The following is a 23575-nucleotide window of genomic DNA, read 5'->3' on the forward strand; positions in this document are numbered from 1 at the left end:
TGAAATATTTACTATTTTTGTATATTAATGTTTTGAAAATTTTGGGTATATAAAAGCCTAGATGTGTGCATATAAATTGGTTTCATATATCATTCTAAAAAATATTTGCTGCTGCTTTAAAGGTCTGGTGGGGGATGGCTGCAGGTTTTTTTTTTTTTTTTTTTTTGTGGTTATAAAGCTGTGGTGAAAAAGATAACTTTTGGAAAAATTGATATTTCAAAAAATCAGTGAACAGTTTTTTATTAGCCATCACACTTTAACATGTAGTTCGAAAATAAAAATTTCCCGTCACAAAAATGTATAGAAAATAGATTCCCAAAAGTGAAGTATGCTAGCGGTTTGGAACACAAAACAACAGAAAACTGTCCTAAACAGATCTTAAATCTATTCAGCCTATATCTCTATGTTTTATTTTTTCTTTTCATGATGATAATATGCATATCTAAGGTGTGTAAAATATGGAAAAAATTTGAGTACATAAGACGTACACAGAGCTGTGTACGTCTGTGGAGGTTTAAATAGGTTACAAGGAGAATATTTAGAGGTTATAACCGCGTTATACCCCCTGTAACCTCCCTGTAACCTATCTGTATATGAAAACAGAAGCGCGAAACTTACTGGAAGGTACAGGTAGGTTACAGGGAGGTTACAAGGGGTATAACACGGTTATAACCTCCCAATATCCTTCATGTAACCTATTTACATGTTACAGACGTATGCAGAGCGTCTTATGTACGCAAATTTTTTGCGTAAAATATATGATTATTTTATCAGATTTTATGGCATTCATACAAAATTAGAAAAATAATTATTTTGTATCATAAACAAAGCTCAGGTCTCATTATTTATCTCTAGAAAAAAAAAAAATCTTTGTTTTGTAATTTTTGATACAATATGCAGCTGCCAAATTCTGTTTTTAACCTTAAATTATAAAATAAAATTATTAACTAAACCTAAAGTTATTTAAGTTAAATCATAGTAAAAAATTTATTTTTCGAATATTATTGTTTTTTATTATCTTATAAAAAACATATATATAGATTTTAAATTATTGACAGTAAATTAAAATTTATTTTATATATTTTAAAATAAAAAAAATTAGACATTTAAACTATTGATCATATCTAAAACATAATTCTGATTCGAACTTTTATGCACCAATTGGGCAATTTTTTTTAGTAATAAGAAAATTGTCTGCATTTCACTACTCTAGCTTGTGTAAGCTGAGATTCTTAGAACAGTTTCGATGTAAATAAATAAATAATTAAATAAATAATTCGATACTCTTTGGACTCATTTGTTTTTTATTTATTTATGTAATAAATAATTTGAAATAAAATTTAATAAAGTTATAACTTAAATAAAAAAATCTTAATATCAACGCAAATGTTTATTTATATTCATAATACGTCCTTGATATGCCATCAATAAATTTTCAACAATTGACATGAATCTTAAGGTATCACACGGATGTTGAGATAAATTTTTAAGCAGTAAATGTTCAAACTTTGATTAAGAGTCATATAGAGCTCTAATGTTTATAATTAAATAGGTCAACACGGTGAAACAGACCCAATGATATAAAAATCGATTCAATTCGAGTTAAATCAAGCTCAAATCAAATTCTCAAATCACTCTTGGAAGCTTTCCAAACATATTTGAAAGACCAAACAATTATTGATTCTGGTAATCTCGTAGTCAGATAGAGCATCTTAGCGAGACGAATCCAACGAGCCTAAGACAACTCAATTCCGACATCATTAAGACACTCAAATGTTCATGAAATGTCGTTTGATTAACTAAATTTTCTTCGAGTCGTCTGATTAAAATGGTTCATAAGCTTTGAGAATGAGCTAAATCCAACGCCACAAATGATATATTTAAATTAAAACTAGATATGTTTTACATTTTTTTAGTTATAAAAATATTGAGAACATTTAAAAGTGTAGTCTTATATTTAATATTATATATCGAATTAATAAAAATGATATTAATGCATTATTATTTTATTGTTTACAATTTGCGTCATGTTATTCAAGTCCAATCAAAACTCTGAAAATTTTATTTTTCTTACTCTATGTCCGGACCTATTTTCAAATCCTTGCCCTTGTCAATAATTAATATTTTATATAATTAAAAGTTATAAATATTTTAATCGGTACACATGTGATAAAAATAAATTATATATATACCGCAAAATTTTTATGCATTTACATTTTTAACCTCTAAAGCTTGAATTTTACATCCATAGCACTAGGGCTGTAAAAAAAACTCGTTGTTCGCGAACAGTTTGTGTTTCGGTTCGTCAATGAGTTCGTGTTGGATTCGTTCGATAAGTAAACGAGACGAACGTGAACAAATTTTTTTTCGTTCAATTAGTTAAACGAACCAAGCACGAACAGTAATGTGTCTGCTCGTGTTTGAATCATTATTGTTTGAAATATAAAATAATTTAAAATAATTATATATATAGAATTTATGATATTTTAAAAAATTATAATATATAATAAATTAATAATAATAATATATTAATATACTTGATATGCTACAAATAAATTTTCATCATCCGACGCGAATCTCGAGGCAATATTTTGATCAATAAATATTCAAATATTGATAAAAAGTCATCGAGAGCTCCAATTTCATCAAACTTATGGTCAAACTGACCGACTCGATAAAACGGACCAATGATATAAAAAATTAGTCTAATCTGAGTCGGATCAATCCCGGATCAAATCATTAAATCATTCTTGGAGATTTCCAAAGACATTTGAAATGACAAACGGATGTCGAGTCTGACAAGTTCATAGTTGAATTGAGCGTTTTGACAAGACAAATCCAACGAGCCCAAGAATGCTTAATTCTGACAACGTTAAGACACTCAAATGTCCATCAAACGTCATCTGATCAAGGGAAGCTCTCCGGACCGTTCGATCAAAATGGTTCATATTTCTTCTGCATTTGCACCCAAAACACTATAAATAGAGTCTCACCCCTCACATGAGGGAGGATCACCCCTCACATGCGGGAGGAGGCTTGGGAGATAACTTCGGACTTTGAGAAAGAGCTCAAGTCCAACATCATCCCTGCTATTCGACCTTCGATGACAACACCGATCGTCGACGACCACCACCAACCTCCGTCTACCACCGCTGATCTTCATCGATTGTCGTTGACTACCATTGATCACCATCGACTACTGTCGATCTTCGCTGACCGTCTTCCACCGTCGATCATCGCCGACCGCCGTTGACCGGACACCTTCAGACAATGCTGTAATCTGAAAACCTAGTATCCCTTTCCCGTCCGTGGGACAAAAGGCCGTTGTAATCATCAACATATAGTAGATTTTTAAAACTGGGTCAGACACCGTGATTTTTCCCTTTACGGGTTTTCCACGTAAAAACTTATGACGTCATCACTGATTATTTTCCCTTTTATCTGAGTGTGTACTGAATCCTTATATAACGCTAGGACAATAATTTATTACTCTACCGCTGCGAATTTTCTAGCACACATCAATACTAGATTAATAATATACTAATATTTATAATATATATTTATATGATATAAGTTATATAATTAATATAATATATTATTTATATATATTAATATTATGAATGTCAAACTGACTCGTCGTTCGCGAACAATTCGTGTTCTGCTCGTTTATGAAGAAATGAAAACGAATAGTGACTTCACGAACAATTTCGAACACGAGCTTATTTCAAACAAACTAAATTTCAAACGAACCGAACACAAATACAAGCTCTGTTCATTCGTGCATTCGTGTTCGGTTCGTTTACATTACACCCCTACATAGCACAACAATATCATTAATATTAACTCCTAAAAATACAGTTGAGTATTTTAAATAATAAAAAAAAAAAACTAAAGTTCCCATATAAATACATAAAAGTAATGTGATATTTATGTAAGGTTTTACAATTTAAATTTTTGGCATTTAATCACACTCGATTAAAAAGCGCCAAGTGCGAGTTCCCACATCCACTAACAAAACAAATTACCCAAATTAACCTCTAATTAACTATAAATTACAACTTAATCTCAGTGGCCTTTTCGTAATTCCAGCTCTCCACCGTCCCCCACCTCCATGCGCGGCCATTATCTCTTTCCTTTTTCTCTTCGAACGGATCCGCCGCGGGAGGAATCCACACAAATACTTCGCTTCCCCCCGCGGCGAGAGAGGGAGAGGGAGAGAGAGAGGAGCAATGGCGGCGTACAGAGCAGAGGACGATTACGACTACCTGTTCAAAGTGGTGCTAATCGGGGACTCGGGAGTGGGGAAATCGAACCTCCTCTCGAGGTTTACGAGGAACGAGTTCAGTCTAGAGTCAAAGTCCACCATTGGGGTGGAGTTCGCCACCAGGAGCGTCAATGTAGATGGCAAGGTCATCAAGGCGCAGATTTGGGACACCGCAGGCCAGGAAAGGTGGAGCACTTGCTTTCTGATCTTGCTTGCTTCCTTGATCTGGTTTTATGCATTTCCACGTCTGTTTTTTTAGTTGTTTGAGTGCGATCGCTTGCGGATCTTGGTTTAGTGAGTCTTGCATTTGGTTTTCTTAGGATTTTGAATCTGTAATGGATCTGTTTAAGAGTCGATGAGCTATGATTCACGGCTATAAGCTTGGATTTGGTGCCTGTGGGTGTAGATCTAAATATTTTATTGTTTTTTTGATAAACGGCTCATGGATTCGGGTTTATGATGGCGGGGAGGATCTGAAATTTTTTTATTTTTTTATTTTTTTGGCTGTAGTGAACTCGGATCTAGAGAAGTACAAGATCAGAGTATGAAACTTGTTGTTAGGATTTGAATCGTTGGTTAAGGAAAGAAACATGTTTGGAATGTGGAGTTAAAATTTCAACTTTCCCAAAGAAAGAAAATTTTGTTTCTTTTGGGTATGTTGTGATTGTTAGTGCGCTGTAGTGAAATGTATGCATCATGCTTGCTTAGAATTAGAAATGTTTCTCCCCAGTCCTGATACCAATCAAATCAGTACCACATACAACATATGTGGCATCAATTCCTTTATATCATTGATTTCTATTCCATTTAAAAGGTTTTTTTTTTTAAATAAACTTCTGAGCAACGCAGGTATAAATCTCATGTAAATAAATTGCTTTTCTATGCCTTTTGCTTTGTAGGCTTTATTGCAATCAATTGTTACATTTGAGGAAAGTAGTTCTACTCTTTTAATTCTCAAAACAAGATTTTCACTTGTTAGTTAGTACAAATTACATTTGAGTTTAAGGTATGGTTCGTATTTCATGTGGGTTCAAGTTCTTAAAATTGCTACATTTTGGTCACAAACACTTTTTTTGAAATTTGAATAAGTTCCCCATTTTTTATTGCGGGATTCAAACTGGGATATGTTTATTGATGATATTGCTAAAATATTGTTAAATCTGATCACTTGGGTTTACATGTAAATTTATGAGTGAATGTTAATCATCTTTAATTACAAAATTTCCTTTCCATGATGTTTAAATGTTTCCCAAATAGATTACCAATTGCTATCCATGATAGTGAGAAATACATTTTGGTTACAAACACTTTTTTTGAAATTTCAACAAGGCCCCACTTTAGTTTGCGGTAAACAAATTGGGGTGTTTCTTGCTGATGTTACTCAAATAATGTTAAATAAGATCACATGGGTTCACATGTGACTTTGAGTGAATGTTAATCATGTTTAATTACAGAAATAAATTCCCTTCCATGATGTTTAAATGTTCCCCAAATAGAGGGCCAATTGCTATCTATTACAGTGATAAATAGATTAGACGTTAATAGAGTCTGATTTTCATGCACTCTTGTCGCCCAAAAAAAAATTATATATATATATATAGATGTATTTTTAGGTACCTTGTAGGAGACATCATATAGAAGCTTGATGAGTCACATTGAGAAATGGAACATTTGAAGGTTGGTGTGGAATGTGAAATTAGCGATCTAAGTACAATCTCCCATTGAAGTAAGGCAACATAATTTGTCAATAGTCAAAGTCACATTCATGTTGCATGTATTTGATGTAGAAGAAAGACAGAAGCTGCCATAGTATAGTAGGATTATAAATAGATGAATAGGAAGTGGACAAAAAAATAATATCCAACAAATAATTTGGATGGCAAGGCTACCAAACCAATATGAAGAAACAACCACCAAGCTTAGTATAATAGAAGATAAAACTTCTCAAATTTTATATATTCATAACATGATCTTAAATGTTCATTTCATGCATAATTTATCATTCTAATATATGAATCATGAAATCATATGAAAATAGGAAGGAGAAAGCCATGGACCGCAATAATTTGGTGCATGAATTAGTCACCAATGGAGAATGCATGCATCCACTTATGGGCGTGACCTCTATGTTTAGAGTGGCCACATCTTCATGTGCTTAAAACTTGGCTAGGGGAATGAACATTGTTTTCTACAGATGCATTAATCAATATTTCATGCATGCATATTGAATAAATGGAAATTTACATACATAGCACAAAATTCTTTTGTATTTACATATCTCACAACTAATCTTTCATATTTACATACATATCCCTTTGGTGCTTTAATTAAATCTATGCATTAAAATGTGTATTTCACTTCTAAAAACTGAGAATAGTGCCCTGTTTATGTTATATTAAAAGTGTGAGTGCTTTGTGTGTAAATATGAAAGTTTGGATGTGAGATATGTAAATACATAGCAATTGTGTGCTATCTGTGTAAATGCCCCATGAGTACATAGGTCACATAAAGCTTTTATGCATGCATCTTGAATATGAAAAGTCATGTGAAGGTTCCGTGGACCTAAGCTTGATTCATCATCTTCCCATGCATTTACCCTGATTTAAACTTGACTTTTGGACTTCCTCGGATGTCAAACACTAGGAGTGGACTAAGGCCCCGGTTGGAGCGGTTTTTTAGCGTGTCGTGATAGGGGGCCACGATATTTCATCGTTCGGGGCGACTTTCCATCCGCGGCGGCGTTGCCATCGCGCAGTGAAAAGCGGGCCGTCGGATCAAACTCGCGGCCCGCGTTTATTCTGAAGATTTTTACGCTCATATCCCTATTTCAACCCCACATTCCTGTTTTTTGTTCTTTCTATTTCCCACGGAGCTTCTTCTTCTTCTGCCCTAACCAACATGTCGAAGTCTACATTATTGTGATATCCCCTCTCCCTATATTTACATTTTCATTTCTCGTTGCTCTGCACTGTGTATATTCAAATGTATTTTTTTGATTTGATGCTTCTATATGGTGATGGTTTGGGTGTGGTGGATCTTTACTAGATTTTTTTTTTGCATCACTGCTAGTAGCAAATATGTATAATTTCATTCAATGTTACTGAAATTTACTCGTGATATCACCCAAAGCATCCTGGTGATGAGAGAAGTATATTTCCATACATTGAGAAATGAGACAGAGAAGTAGAAAAAATGAGTCATTGATGTGATTTATGTTTTTCTTATTTTTTTGGTCTCACAACTAGTAGCAAATACGTCTAATTTGATTCAAAGCCATTGAAATTTACTAGTGGTACCACCAGTGGCATTCTGATGAGAAGAGAAGTAAATTTTCTCTCACATGCACACCGTAAAATGAGTCATATAAGAAGAAAGAATGACACAGTTATGTGAGCGATGTTTCTTTTTTTTTTGGCATAACAAGTAGTTGAAAATTTATTTATTTTCATTCGAAGCCAATGAAATTTACTAGTGGTATCACCTGAGTCATTCTGATAATAAGAGGAGTATATTTTACACACACACTGTGAAATGAGGCAGAGAAGTAGAAAGAATGAGATAGTGATGGAAGCTATGTTTTTCTTTTTTTTTCTTGGCCTCACAACTAGTAGCAAATATGCATAATATCATTCCATGCCATTGAAATTTACTAGTGGTACCACCTGTGACATTATGATGAGAAGAGAAGTATATTTGTCTCTCTTACACACACTGTGAAATGAGTCATAGAAGAAGAAAGAACGAGTCATAGAGAAATTTCTCTCACACACATAATACCATTCCATGTCATTAAAATTTATTAGTGGTACCACCTGTGACATTATGATGAGAAGAGAAGTATATTTCTCTCTCTCACACACACTGTGAAATGAGTCATGGAAGAAGAAAGAATGAGACAGTTATGTGTGTAATGTTTCACATTTTTTTTTTGCATCACAGCTAGTTGCAAATATGCATATTGTTATTCCCAATCATTGAAATTAACTGGTGGTACTACTTGTGTTATTCTGATAACAAGAGAAGTATATTTCTCACACACACTGGAGGACGTTGTGGCACGGGACATACACAACCTGCATGTTAAAAACAATTTAATCATTTTATTAAATGTAATTTTAATATTTCTTATCTTTTTTCTTGAACTCTTGGCTCGCTATTAAGTGAGTTGTGTATTTGATTTTTTGTACGGTTCCAAACTGAATTTCTGTTTTTGAAGTATCAAATATATGTGTGTCACAGTTCTGTTATAAACAAATTTACTAAACAGAGACAAAATTGTCATTTTTTCAGAACCAGCTATCTCACAGCTGCAATAAACAAACAACCAGTTTCCCCGTAGCAACTGCGCTGCCTCAAACAGGCCCTAAATTACACGAGTTTTGAATATTTCTCTCTTATATGAAACCTATATTGCATGCCTTGTTGCGTAGATAGCAATCAATACATTGCATACCCACTTTTGCATTGATATTTTTTAATATTGTAATTACCGCTACTTCCCCACCTTTGCATGGAATGAAAGTACATCACTTGAACGACTCCTTTCATGATGAAAACGTGATATTACAACTAATCTTTATAATATAATATATCATCATCATTATACTAGATACATATTGTTAAAAATCATGTACTAGAGGATATCCATTTAGCCTGACTATTATATCTCTTTCATTAAATTTTGTCCTTGTCTTGCCATCCTCTCGTCTCTTTTGTTGAAATAGGTTTGGTTGAAGTCGAATCACATAAATCCTTATGCTCTTCGTGTGGAGTGTCTCTTTCTCTCTTCACTTTGGTATTTTTCTTAGTTGGCATCCGTGCAAAATTTGACTTTGTTGATAGATTTTACACCCTACCTAATAGATTCCTTCGAAAAAAAACTATGCATTCTACATATTTTTTTTGTAATTTTTTTTTTAAATTTTAATATGGAGAATTAATTGGTCATGTAGAATGTGATATGAGTATTTTTTGTAGAGGAAAGATTTTTTTGCTCTCTACTTAGGAAAGATGTCGCTTTAATAATAATCAAATATCAAACTTGTCAAATAAAAAAAAAATGTTATGAAATATACTCCTCTACCTATGCCTAATTTGTTGTGGCTAGGCATGAACATGGATTTTAGAATTGCTCATGGGCATGATTCCTTATTTGTTGTATTTTATAGGTTTCGTTAAACAACATATTTTTCCTCGCACTAAAATTTTTTATGCCTCCCATTTCATGTAGTTATTTTTTAATAAAATTTTGGGATAATTACATAGAGACCACTCAAAACATTGATATTTACAAATTAACCACCTAGGTGATTTTTTTGAACTACCGAACCGATAGATTTATGCGCGCTGTGATCAAACTATTGAAGAATTTGATAAAAATGAAAAATTTGGGTTGGGGTTTTACCATGAAATTTGATATTTGAGTGAGACTTTGAAAAATGGATTAAAAAGGTTGGTTGATTTGTAAATAGCAAGATTCGGGTGGTCTGTATGTTATTGTCCTTAAAAATATTTTGCTTACATTGTTTGACACTTCCATTGCATCAGAGAGGGATGCAAGTTTTGAACGTTACTTTCTGAATTTTTATGAAAATTTGTTGGAACACAACTAAATTTTTCATCTTGTTTTCACGTCCAATAGATTGTTAAATAAAAGTTGCAAATAGGATTATGAGAATTTGCTACATCATCTTACTGTCATGAGTTTATAAAATTTGGATTAATTATAACCTACAATTGAATTTGCTTACAAAAATTCTGAAAGCACTATCATTAGAAAATTATCTTTTGAAGTGGTGCATAAGGTCTTAATCTAGGAAACTTATAGACTAATACCTTTACATGCATATTAGATTTTGATGTATCATTTATTGAGTATATATAATTTGTGTTTTGATATTAACAACACATGCAACTGTAGCTGAAGTTTATATGAAATCATGAGAATATAATTAAAGCGATTATACTTATTTTTGTATTCACTCTCCGTGCTTTCCTTTTAACACATAATTTCGTAACCAAGCCTGTGTGTAAAGGAAGAAGAAGAGAGATAATGGAGGCGGTAAAGAGGAAGTGCAGAGAAGAGGAATTCAGGAAGAGCATTATTCCAAACACATAAGTCGCAAATACAGGGTATTCATAGTACCCGACTACCAACACAATATAAATATTACCTAAGCTGAATTTATAATAAATAGACTCAGACATAAATTACAAACACATTAGTCAGGTGCATTATTAGTCCCTCTCAAACTAGTGATATCCTTGGGAGATATCGTAGTTTGTCCCTTAAAGTGCAAAACCGTGGAATTGAAAGAGCCTTAGCGAGTATATTCGCAAGTTGATCATTAGAGGGCAGATATTGTAGAGTAATTTCATGAGACTGGATGTGATCACGAATGAAGTGATAGTCATTCTCGATATGCTTCGTGCGTGCATGCAAGATAGGATTTTGAGCAATGGCCATGACAGACATATTGTCGCAGTAAATTGTAGTAGGTTGAGAACTGACGACTGGAAAATCTAGAAGGAGCCTCCTTAGCCATATAAATTTGGTCACCATTGAAGCTATGACTCAGTATTCGGCTTCAGTTTACAAGATTAGAGCCTATAAAGGTATAATATCCAATGATGCATCTTTTATCATGCAAATCAATAGCCCAACTTTCATCAACATAGTCGTGAAGATTGATGGATCCGAATTGAAATGGGAGACTAAAATCAATTGTTCCATGTAGATAACGGAAGAGACGTTTAAGACTTTGAAAATGAGGTTGAAATGGTTGTTGAAGATGCAGAGAGAGAGAGAGAGATAGAGTTCACCGCTACCATGATATCCGGTATGGTGAGAGTAAGGTACTGTAAAGAGCCTACAAGTCGTCGATATAATGAGGGAGTACAAAAGGGCTCAAAAGAGGCAGAGATACTTTCAGTAGAGATAGTTTATGGAGTGGGAACTGGTTTGCATGTGGTCGTGCCTGCATGGCGTAAAACTTCATGAATATAGCTAGTTTGATTGAGATGATAACCATATCAAGTATAAGTGGTGCTTGTCCAAAGGAAAGTTATGACTAAATCTAAAAATTTCAAGAGAAATGATGTTGTAATTCTTTTTGAAATTGTTGTATCACTCCGATGTCATTGCCTGTTAAGAGGATATCATCTACATAGAGAAGGAGATAAAGGAGATGAGAATTATGATGATAAATGTAAAGAGATGGGTCAGCCACACTTGCGATGAAACCAAATTTAAGTGAGTGGTAAGAGTAGCATTCCACTATCGTGGAGCCTGTTTCAGTCCATATATATAGATTTTTGCAATAGGCGCACCTGATTGGGATAGGTAGAGTTTTGATAACCCGTTTGTTGATGCATATGGACCGTTTCATGAAGACGATCATGTAAGAAGGCATTGGAGACATCCATTTGAAAGATAGGTCATTTGTTGTGAAGAGTCATGATAAGGAGAAGCCGAATAGTAGGAATTTTTGCAACGGGATTGAATGTATCTGCTTAATTGAGACCAAACACATTATGATATCCCAAAGCTAATAAGCGTGCTTTGTATCAAGCAACTAAACCGTCAAGGTGATGTTTAATTTTATGTGTCCGCTTATTGTCGAGGACTGGTTGACCAATGGGAGGAGGGACAAGTTGCCAAGTTTGATGTTGTTGTAAGACATTATATTCATCATCCATAACCTGCTTCCAGTGTAGTTGTTTAACCTCTTGCTTGAAGGTTCGCGTTTCAATTGAAAGAGAGGTATCATGCATCAATTCAAATATCACCCGCTTTGGTAGGCGACCGGTCTTAGAGCGGGTGAGCATGCTGTGTCGCGGAGGAAACTGAATGACGAGTTGAGAGCTATTGGAGTCACGACAGAAAGATGAGGCTAGTTATTGAGGGGTAGCAGGCAGAGCAGTCAAAGTTGAATCTGGGCAAATGAGAGTGTAGGAGGAGAGATCAGGGTCGGGATAGCAAATGGAGTTTTTATGGTGGAAGTTGGTACGAGAAGAAGTGGGGAGCAAAGGGAGATATGGTAGGTAAGCTAGAGAATTGGAAGGTAGATTGGTAGGGATAGATAAGCTCATTAAAGATAACATGTCTGGAATAATCATCTTGCCCGTTGTTGGATCAAAGCATTTATATCCTTTGATATTGGATGGATAGTCGAGAAAGGCACACGATTTGGATCGTGGTTTTAGTTTGTGGTGTTGAGCAGGTGGAAGCCATAGAAAGCATTGGCAACCAAACAATTTGAGCTATATGTAAGAAGGGGCAACACCATATAGAAACCTGATAGGGGGAAACATTATTTGTTACTGTGGAAGGCAGGCAATTTATCAAATAAGTGGCAGTATTCGTAGCTTCAAGCCAAAGCAATGAAGGCACTTGTGAATCGATCTTTAAAGTTTGAGCTGTTTTCAATATGTGACGATGATTTTGTTCGACAATCCCATTTTGTTGTGATGTGTAAGGACAAATTAATTGTTGAATAATGCCATGCTTGGTGAGGAAGCTCTTGAAATTACGACTAATATATTCTCCACCGTTATCTGTGCTGTTGTGGGTCTATATACCAACAACTTATGTGGTATATCTATAAATCAAACAGAAGAACGATCGACAAAGCGAAAAAATAAAACGAGAAAAATTCACACCAGAAAACAGCAACACAACGGAACACACGAATTTACGTGGTTCGCAAATTGCCTATGTCCACGGAGTTGCAAAAGATTTTACTACATGAGGAAATTTACACCAGTCAATCACCTCGACTTACAAGAGGAATCTCTCACTCTTCGTTGCTCTCTCTGTTATTCTCTCTTTGTTCTTCTCTCTCTACACCGAGATACACCGAAGAAGAAACACGTACAAGAGAAATAAACTCAATTTCTCTTCTGTCACAAACCACCAAGAAGAAGCCTAGGGAGAATAATCTTCTTCTTCTTCTTCCTCTACCGTAAGGAACTACTTCTCATTGCACTTCTCTTTTACTGCCCCGTGGAAACCTTCCTCTATCCCGAGGAAATCGAAGAAGAACACCAAAAAGGTATGTCGTGACTTCTCGACCCAAGGAGAGCCATCTGAAGCTTTTATCACGAACAGAAAGCGGGAACGGGCGTAGGCGGGAACAGTTCCGCGATCGAGCGGGAGCTGGAGGAGTCGCGACCTTTCGCGACAAAGGAGCGGGCCGAAGCGAATCTTCGCTTCGCGACAAAGCTGTTCACGAATCGCTGGCGGAAGCGGGAGTCGAGAGCTGGAGAATGAGGCGTGGATCGGGCTGCAACTTAACAATTTACCACTTGGAGACCGATACACCTGCTACAACATCTCCTTCCTCAAACTCATCTCTTCCACTGCTCCGTCGCTCTTTTCTTCAAACATGTATCCTCCACAATGAATCCTCCAACTTGAATTTTCTACCTCTGCAACTCAAAGCCTTTGTTTTCACTCTAGAAGACCAATTGAAGCTGTTCACAACTTCAGTTTCTCAAGAGTAACACCCTCAGTCAACATATCAGCAAACTTCTCATAGCTTTGCACCTCCAAGCTATTTTCTGGGTCACTCTTGTCTCTTTTTACAACTCCCACTGCATGAGCAACATTCTGCCTCAGCTTAAAGCTTTTTTCAACATGTCTAGCTTTGTACCTCTTACTGACATATCGCTCAGTTTTCACTTGTTACACCCACTTGTTGTGCAATGCCTTTTTTTCTGGTGGAAGTTCTGTCAGCTCCCACTTGCTCGAACTTTCATCTTGCAAAGTTTCTTCATGGCTCTGTGATTCTTCAACATCTGTCTGTGGACCAATAGGAATGGGTGCCCCAGACCCACTTTCCCCTTCACTTCCATCACTGCCCTGCACTATGACCTCTACTAGATTTCCTATCACATTCAAAACCCCTGAATCCAATGTCAAATCTTCAACATAACTATGAACTGCTAACAATAGTGCATCATGTGATTATTCAGATACCACATTTGCGCTATCATTCTCTATCTTCTTAGGATTCCTGCAGTTCTTCTTTATGTGACAAGCCTTGCCACAATTCCAGCAGGTTGCCTGCTTACTAAGTTTTCTGCTTACTAAACTTTGATTTTGATCTCTCTATACTTGAGTTCCTGTCATGTCATCTCCCAACATTTAGTGTCGAACTTGAACGTGAGTCTTCGCCAGAATCTTTCTTGCGAACTTCCTCAGCCAAAATCAAACCGCAAATATCATCGTATTTCAATTTAGATTTATCTGCATAACTGCTAACTGCTATCCTCATGACTTCTCAACTATCTGACGATGAAGCCAACAAGATCAGTGCACATATCTCATCATCAAAATCAATTTCCACAGACGACAATTGATTTGTGATAGTATTGAAATCATTCAGTTGTTGAACAACAGAAACACCTTCCGTCATCTTGAAGTTGAATAACTTCTTCATCAAGTACACCTTATTATTCGCCGATGGCTTTTCATACATACCTGATAAGGCTCCTATGAACTCGGCAGCGTCCTCTCCATTTTTTTGACGACGATGTGTGCAACGAACCTCGATAAGGTCAATCGAATAACCTCAGAATTCGTCGATCCAACAAATTTCATTCAGCCTCATCCATTCTTTCAGGTTTTTTCCTCAATAATGGAAGATGAAGTTTCTTCTCATAGAGGTAGTCATTTATCTACATCTTCCAGTAACCAAAATCTGTGCCATCAAATTTCTCGATTCATGAAACCTTTACTTCATTTGCAGCCATCATTCTTCCTCAGATCTGAACAAAGTTCTGATATCAGTTGTTGTTGTGGGATATATACCAACAGTCGATGTGGTATATCTATAAATCAAACAGGAGAACGATCACGAAGCGAAACATGGAACGAGATTAATTCACACCAGAAAACAGTAATACAACAGAACACACAGACTTACGTGGTTCGACAAATTACCTACGTCCACGAAGTTGCAAAAGATTTTACTGCTTGAGGAAATTTACATCAGTCGATCACCTGGACTTATAAGACGAATCTCTCACTCTTCGTTGATCTCTCTCTCTTCTTCTCTCTTTACACCGAGATACACCGAAGAAGAAACGCGTACAAGAGAAATAAATCTAATTTCTCTTCTGCCACAAACCACCAAGAAGAAGCCTAGAGAGAACAATATTTTTCTTTTTCCTTTTTCTTCCTCTACCGCAAGGAACTACTCCTCCTTGCACTTCTCTTTCACTGCCCCATGGAAACCTTCCTCTATCTCGAGGAAATCGAAGAAGAACATCAAAAAGGTCTGTCGATACTTCTTGACCCAACGAGAGACATCCGAAGCGTTTATCACGAACAAGAAGCGAGAACGGGTGTAGGCGAGAACAGTTCTGCGATCGAGTGGGAGCAGGAGGAGTCGCGACCTTTCGCGACAAAGGAGCGGTCCGAAACGAAGCTTCGCTTCGTGACAGAGTAGTTCGCGAATCACTGGCGAAAGCGAGAGTCGGGAGCGGGAGAATGAGGCGTGGATCAGGCTCCAACTTAACAATCTGTACGAAGAATCTTAAATATGTAGTCAAACTGAAGTTCAACTTCATGTTTGAACTTAATGAAGTGTTGAAGAACTTGAGATTTTGTAAACATTGGATAAATCCAACTAAACCAAGAAAAATCATCAATAAAAAGCACATAATATTTGTAGCCTTAAAGTTAAGGCATGGGAGTGGTCCCCATACATCACTATGTATCAATGCTTATGGAATACAATGCCTGCTAGTAGAATTAGAAAACGGAAGTGATGACATTTAGCACTATTACATGAATTGCATACAGAAAAATGAGAAGAAATCCGTAAATGTGGTTGCCGTTGAGAGATGGGTTGAAGGACTTGCTGATGTGGATATCCAAGGCGCCGATGCCACTGGGTGGAGGAAGCTACCACAACCGCTAAAGCTTGATGATTATTGGGAATGCGATAGAGATCATGAATGCGCGCATACCCTGAAGGAGAAGCTGTTGAGTCATGCGGTCCTTGATTTGGTAGCCATGAGCATAAGAACTTATCACTCAATTATTGTTATGAGTTAACTGAGAGATTTAAATCAGATTATGTGAGATGTGATGTGTATGAAATAGCCTTGATAGTCGGGGATGGTAAGATGCCGGAGCCAGAGTATTTGATGGGAACGGTATGACCACCGAACATAATAGTCACGTGCTCATGATACGGCTCGGGATGCTGAAGTTGTTTGTAGTCTGAAGTTAGATGCAAGGTTGCCCCGGTATCTTGATACCATTCTGGCGACTTGAAGGAATGGAGGACGTAATATATGCCGCATGAGAAGTTTTGGGCTGATATTGAATATTCAGACGATGCCAGCAGTTAGAGGCAAGCTGTCCAGATTTATTGCATATCTGGCATGTCAGTCGGTTAGAAGATTGAGTGGAATTTGGAGGATCTATTGTGCGGTTATGAGTGTTGTTTTTACCTTTACCCTTGTAGTATCTGTTCTTGGTTTTGGCGGAATACAGGGCTTGATGAGGATCAGTTTTGGTGGAGACAGCAGCTTGCTCAATGAGGAGATTGATCTCTTCGCTAATTAGGATGGCATATAGCTCATCAAGACTGATAGGAGTTGATCTAGTACGGATGGAGGTCGTGAACAAACAATATGTTGTAGGAAGTACCTTCAAGATGTAAAGTATTATATCTTCGACATCAACATGAGACCCAGTTGCCGATATGTTGTCAACAGTGGCTTTAATCTGCATGAGGTATTCAGATATTGAGAGCATGTTCATCGATACGTTGTGTAGCTCGTTCTTTATCCGGATAATGCGAGAATGATTAGTGGTTTGATGATGCATTTCCAAGGCATTCCAAATGGCGTGCTGGTTTCAAGATGAAGAACACAGGGCAAGTTCGTGGGAGAAATAGTTCTGCCGCCAGGTTCTGATCAATAAGGTGCCAGATGGTGTAAACAGGATTGGGAGAGGATACACCAGAAGTGTTGAGGATCATGGGCGGAGGGGATGGTACGGTGCCGCCAAGAAATCCCAAGAAGCCATTGGCTTCAGTCAGCTTAATAGTCTGAGAGTGCCACATCTGATAATTCTCTGCGGTGAGGGTGTTTGGTACCGTAGACTTCAGATTAGGGGTGTAAACAAACCGAACACGAACGAACAGAGCTTCTGTTCGTGTTCGGTTCGTTTGAAATAAGCTCGCGTTCGAAATTGTTCGTGAAGTCACTGTTCGTGTTCGTTTTTTAACGAACGAGCCAAACACGAGTTGCTTGCGAACGACGAGCGAGTTTCACATCCCTCATATTAATATATATAAATAATATATTATATATATAACTTATGTTATATAAATATATAATATCTATATTAGTATAATACTAATACAATATATTAATATATTATTATTATTAATTTATTATATATTATAATTTATAAATTTTAATTTTTTTAAATATCATAAATTTTTTATATATAATTATTTTAAATTATTTTATATTTCGAACAATAAGGATTCAAACACAAACGAATGCATCACTGTTCGTGTTTGGTTCGTTTAAGAAACAAATCGAACACGAAATCCTTGACGAACCGAACACGAACTGTTCGCGAACAACGAGCTTCTTTGATAGCCCTACTATAGATTGGCCATAAAGAATTTGAGGGAGGGTGGGATGAGATTATCTGAAATTCTGAGTTGCTCAAGTCCGTCAAGGACGTTTGTGGTGGCTGATTCTTCCATGACCGGAAAACCAAACAAAGAGAAAATTCAGCAAGTGAACTGGAAAGATTTGCTGAAGAAGATCAGGAAGAGCAGGCGAGAGGATCTGCTTCAAGATTTGTGGACGACTTAAAGAAATTCAGAATTGTGTTGATGAAGGTATCAGCTAGATGAACTGGCAAGAAAAACCCAGTTGAAGAAGGATTTTGAAAGATTCTTGCGAGGCCAAGCTCTGACACCATGTGAAAAGAAAGAAGAAAGACAGATATTGGAGGCGGTAAAAGAGGAAGAATAGAGAAGAGGAATTCAGGAGTACTACTTGAAACAAATACAGAGTATTTATAGTACCCGGCTACCAACACACAATACAAATATTACATAAGCTGAATTTATAATAAATAGAATAAGACATAAATTACAAACACATTAGCCAGGTGCATTATTCCAATGTATATATTATTTGATTTGTCTTCTATTATGAATATTTGCCTGACTTTCAACATTATGGTACCATACAACTCCAATGCATTCAATTGGCATATCTACAAATAGAGTTCTTACATCTCTATTCGTACAAAAAACAATAAGGAAGTTACAATGAAAATTTTATAACAATGAGATTATATTGGTTTTTTTTTTTTGGGCATTTACATTCATGGCACCCAATTCTGATGTATTTACATATCTAATGCCTAAACTTTGATTTGTACATTAATACTACCCAAATCTTTCCTCGCAAAAAAATACCGCTAGCTCAACTTTGTGGTATACATCATTTCATGCTTAAGCAAGGTAGCATGTATTCAAAAATTGAAGTATAGGTGCTAGATATGTAAATACATAAGAATTGAGTGGCATGTATGTAAATATATTTTTTTTCATTCTTATTTGTTTAGATGCAGATTTAGACCATCTCAAAACCTCCAGCTGATGCTTCTTCTTCCTCAATATCATCCCCATCCATGCAGGTACCGTGCGATCACGAGTGCTTACTATCGGGGAGCCGTCGGCGCATTGCTTGTCTACGATGTCACTCGGCACGCCACCTTTGAGAACACAGAGCGATGGCTGCGCGAGCTAAGGGACCACACCGATCCAAATATCATTGTCATGCTTGTCGGAAACAAATCCGATCTACGTCATCTCGTCGCCGTCAGCACCGAAGACAGCAAAGCCTTTGCGGAGAAAGAATCCCTTTATTTCATGGAGACTTCGGCCCTCGAAGCCACCAACGTCGAGAACGCTTTCGCCGAGGTCTTAACGCAGATCTACCGCATTGTGAGCAAGAAGATAATTGATTCGGGTGATGATGGCACGAGTTCTGTTCCCGGCAAAGGGGAGAAGATTAATGTTAAGGATGATGTGTCTGCTCTTAAGAAAGCTGGCTGCTGCTCAAGTTGAGCTTAGAAAATGTTGTGGGAAGTAATATTATTATATGGCTTTATTTGTTTTTAGTTTCTTTGTATTTTCCTATTTTGGAACTTTTTTCTAATGTGTTTTTGAATTGTAAACATCTTTGATGTTGATGCGGCTGTGTGATTTAGGAATGGATTGGTAGTTTCAAGGAAGATTTGTAGTGAAAATATTGTAGAAAAATTCTGATTTATGTGGACGCCATCTTGTTATTTTGATTGGAGTTGTGCTTTGGGGGAGGAGTTTTTCATTTGTATAATATTCTTCTAGTTTGATTTTGTTTGGTGGAATTGCTCCCCATTGTGGATTTCTATTGTTCGTCTGGTCCTTTTATTTTGATTCAAGAATACATTTGTATGTGTTTGTTCTTGAATTTAATTTTGTTGTTGAAGATAAATCGCTCGATCGGTAGATCAGATTAGCTGGATATTGTTTCTAGTTTTACTAGTTGCCTTAGAGTCTGTTTGGGGCAGTTGCAGCATATTGAGTAAGCAACTATTCAATTATTTTCGGGATAAGTTGTTCGAAAGTTATTGATAGCAAACTAGTGTTTGCTTGAATGATTTGTCGTGCTGCAGTTATTTCTAAAAAAAAGAAATTAATGCCTTTATCAATATATGTTTGTTGTAAGTCCGTGATTTCGTGAATAATTCAAACACCAAAATAGAAATAAATTTCAACAGTTGAAAAGTCGGAAGTTCATTATTCAATTACATTAAGTGCAATAAATCATTTAACACATAATAATAGAATAATAAAATATATAATAACAAGTAATATTTATATAATATTGACTTTCATGCTCAAACGTTTCTTTTAGAGATTTTTCTTCTTCAGTTTCTCTCGAGACAGGATTATCATCTGAAGTGAATTTCCTCATTATCACTACAAGCTCATTTAAAAAATTTATAGTCATCAATTGTTATATTCTTAAGACACATAGAATTTTCTCTCATAACTAGCATCTCTTTTGGAATTATACTCGGAGCATTGTATGCTACAATTGCAGTACATAGTTATATGTCACATCCCAAAAGAACCCTTAAGAGAGGTGGGCAGCCAGCCCAAGACTTAAATATTGTATTTCGGCCATACACCTAGCCGATGTGGGACTATTTATCCGGGACATTCTCCTCCACCGAATACATTCTCCTCCACCGAATCATGTGACGCCCTCGTCACGGATCAGCTCCACCGAGGGTCCCAGTGAACCATGGAGAGTCAACACACATGACAGACAGTAATCTGCTCTGATATCACTTGTCAACTCCCAAAATAACCCTTAAGAGATGTAGGCAATACAAGACTTAAATACTGTTTTTCGGCCCTACACTTAACCGATGTTGGACTATTTGTTCGTGACATATAACTCATATTTCCTGAGAATTCAAAGTTAAATGTTTAATCTAAAAATTAGAGTATATGTGTGACATAGCAAGTAAATAAAAAAAAGAGGACTCATAATGAACATAAGAAAATACATAATCATTCGTATATGAGGATAAAAGACACATAAAAAATGAGATCTTGGTTGCCTTTCAGCTTCTATTATCAAACCAGTATATATCGAAAAATAAAACAACATAAAAATCATCTAGAAGAACTCTTAAAATCATGCCTAATCAAATACCTCAAGAAAATACATAATAATAACACAAAAGCAATTCACAGCGCAACAATACAACATAATATTTAATATTCTTTTCGACTTATACTAAATGACACAATTCATTGAGCATTGATGAAATACATAAAGATGAAGATGAAAAAAACTCGTGCGAAAGTATTATTTTACTTCTCAACCAAAGCATTGTAATTTATTTCCTCAACCAAATCATAATATCAATATATTCACCATCATGAGTTGAATCATCATCAATATCTTAGGTATTCATTATTGACCGACCAATCCTTTATTTTGAAATGTGTCATCGGATTCAAATTATTAAATTCAATGTCATGTTTTGAAATGTGTGATCGGATTATCGCTACCACTATTTTGACTTATTCGTCCCTTAGAATATCATATTTCTTCTTTCAAACTCCAAAATTCCTCTTTAATACAACACCTAGGCAGAAGTGACTCTTATCATACATAAGGGAGAAATAAAAAAAATAATTTGAAGAAAATTTTAATTAATTTTGTATTTATTGTGTAACTATTTTTAAAATGAATTAACCCTTTAAATTAAAAAGTCATTTATATCGAATGTGAATCGCAAGTTTTTAAATTAAATTTTATTTAAATCAGATTTAAATGGAATTAATATTAATATTTCTCTTAGCAAAACGAAGATAAGATTTTTCATGTTCTCCAATAAGAAAAAAGAAAAAATTAAAGCTGCTATGCGGTGAGCGTGGATCGAACACGCGGCCTTCAGATCTTCAGTCTGACGCTCTCCCAACTGAGCTATCCCCGCATTGTTGATTCGTTATTAAATAAAAGCCTAATAAATATTAAATATCTAATTTTTTGTTTAAGTATTATTTCCTAACTACGCATCGATTATTATAATTATTATTAATTCTATTTTGGAAAAAAAGTAATAAATTATAAAGTATGACTTGATGAATATGTTTACCTGGCATTGGCGAACCGAGCCCAGGAACAACTCATATTCGGCTTGTCAAAAAATATCACTAGTTGTGTTTAGCTCGTTTATATTTCTGATATACCATGAATCTTGAGTGATATTTTAAGCAAGAAACATTCAAATCTTGAAAAAAAGTCATCCAAAGCTCAGATTTCAGCAAACTTATAGTCAAACTGACATGTTCAATGAGACGGACCTAATGATATAAAAACTAACACAATCCAAGTACACAATCCAAGTCACACAATCCAAGTTAAATCAAGCCCAAATAAAGTCATTTACAATTATAAGATTTATGAATACATTTGGAAAGTTAAACGACTGTCAAATATGACAAGTTTATACTTAAATCGAATACTTAAAAAGTTTATACTTAAATCGAGCGGCTCAACAAGATGAATCTAACGAGCCCAAGATCACTCAATTCTGACATCATTAAGACACTCAAATGTCTATTAAATGTTATATGATCAAGGAAGGCTTACCGAACCGTCTGATCAAAATGGTTCATATTCCTGCATTAATTGCACCCAGAACACTATACATAGAGCCTCATCCCTCTCATGAGAAAAAAAGAAAGTCTAGAGAGAGACTGAGGTCTTGAGGAGAAGCTGCAGACCACCGCCAACCTCAGACAACCACCACCGACCTCAGACGACTACCGCCGACCGTCGTTGATCACCGCCGACCTTAAATGACCACTGTCGACCGTCGTCGACCACCACCGACTGTCATCGACCACCATCGACCTCAAACGACCACCGCCGACCGTCGTCGACCACCGCCGACCGTCGTCGACCACCGCCGACCGTCGTCGACCACCGCCGACCGTCGTCGACCACCGCCGACCGTCGTCGACCACCGCCAACCTGAGATGACCACCACCGACCTCAAAAGATCACCGCCGACCGTCGTCGACCTCCACCTACCGTCCTCGATCACCATAAACCGGACGTCGTCAGTCGACGTTGCACCTTGAAAAATGTAGTTATCATTTCTCGTCTGTGAGACAAGGGATTTTTGTAATCATCAATCAATAGTGGATTTCCGCAACTGGACCAGACCCCGTGGTTTTTCCCTTACGGGTTTTCCACGTAAAAACTTCTAGACTCATCAGTAGAGTCATCAATTTCATTTGTGTGTGTGTTGAACTTTCGTACAACGCTAAGACGATAATTTGTTACTTTACCGCCGCGAATTTTTTAGCACGCATCAATTTCAAACCAAAAAAATGTGTTTGTGTTCGGCTCGTTTGCTAAATGAGCCGAAATGAGCTATTCGCGAACAAAAAATTATTTTGACAATGCTAATCATCCAGTCGTATGATGTTAAGGTCTGGGGCAAGATTTAAATCTTATTATTTATGTTAAAACATCATGTAAATATAATTTAATATATTTATTATTCCAATTTTAATTGATTATAATTCTCTCTAGTTTTGTCATTAGTTTTGTCATCAATTAAATTTTTTTAAAAATACTACTCATTACTCATCAACATATATATATATACACACACACACACACACGCACACACACACACATATGTAGATACACACACATATGTATATATATATATATATATAT

At 36.0% G+C, this 23575-nt stretch overlaps 2 protein-coding genes and 1 non-coding gene across 4 annotated transcripts; 1 reads left to right on the plus strand and 2 right to left on the minus strand.

Annotated features, from left to right (window-relative positions):
• The first annotated feature begins 4127 nt into the window (after positions 1 to 4127).
• Positions 4128 to 19654, plus strand: LOC110029658 (ras-related protein RIC2). The gene is made up of 2 exons (XM_020732051.1): positions 4128 to 4450; positions 18951 to 19654. Exons 1-2 carry the CDS (start codon positions 4230 to 4232, stop codon positions 19381 to 19383), a joined length of 654 nt encoding a protein of 217 aa, XP_020587710.1. The 5' UTR covers positions 4128 to 4229; the 3' UTR covers positions 19384 to 19654.
• LOC110029659 lies at positions 15557 to 17449 on the minus strand. Of its 2 annotated transcripts, none has more exons than XR_002294562.1 (2): positions 16730 to 17449; positions 15557 to 16655 (listed from the first exon to the last, which is right to left on the minus strand). XR_002294562.1 is itself a non-coding variant. In XM_020732052.1 (2 exons), exons 1-2 carry the CDS (start codon positions 17106 to 17108, stop codon positions 16624 to 16626), a joined length of 390 nt encoding a protein of 129 aa, XP_020587711.1. In that variant the 5' UTR covers positions 17109 to 17449; the 3' UTR covers positions 15557 to 16623. The 2 variants fall into 2 exon arrangements, 1 of the variants encoding a protein (XP_020587711.1); XM_020732052.1 differs by having other exon boundaries at positions 15557 to 16634.
• Positions 19655 to 21742: 2088 nt separating the features above from the next.
• TRNAF-GAA lies at positions 21743 to 21815 on the minus strand. The gene has a single exon. It is a non-coding gene; the product is annotated as a tRNA-Phe (tRNA).
• Positions 21816 to 23575: the final 1760 nt, after the last annotated feature.

Source organism: Phalaenopsis equestris, unplaced genomic scaffold (genome assembly GCF_001263595.1).
Source record: "Phalaenopsis equestris unplaced genomic scaffold, ASM126359v1 Scaffold000600, whole genome shotgun sequence".
NCBI lineage: Eukaryota > Viridiplantae > Streptophyta > Magnoliopsida > Asparagales > Orchidaceae > Phalaenopsis > Phalaenopsis equestris.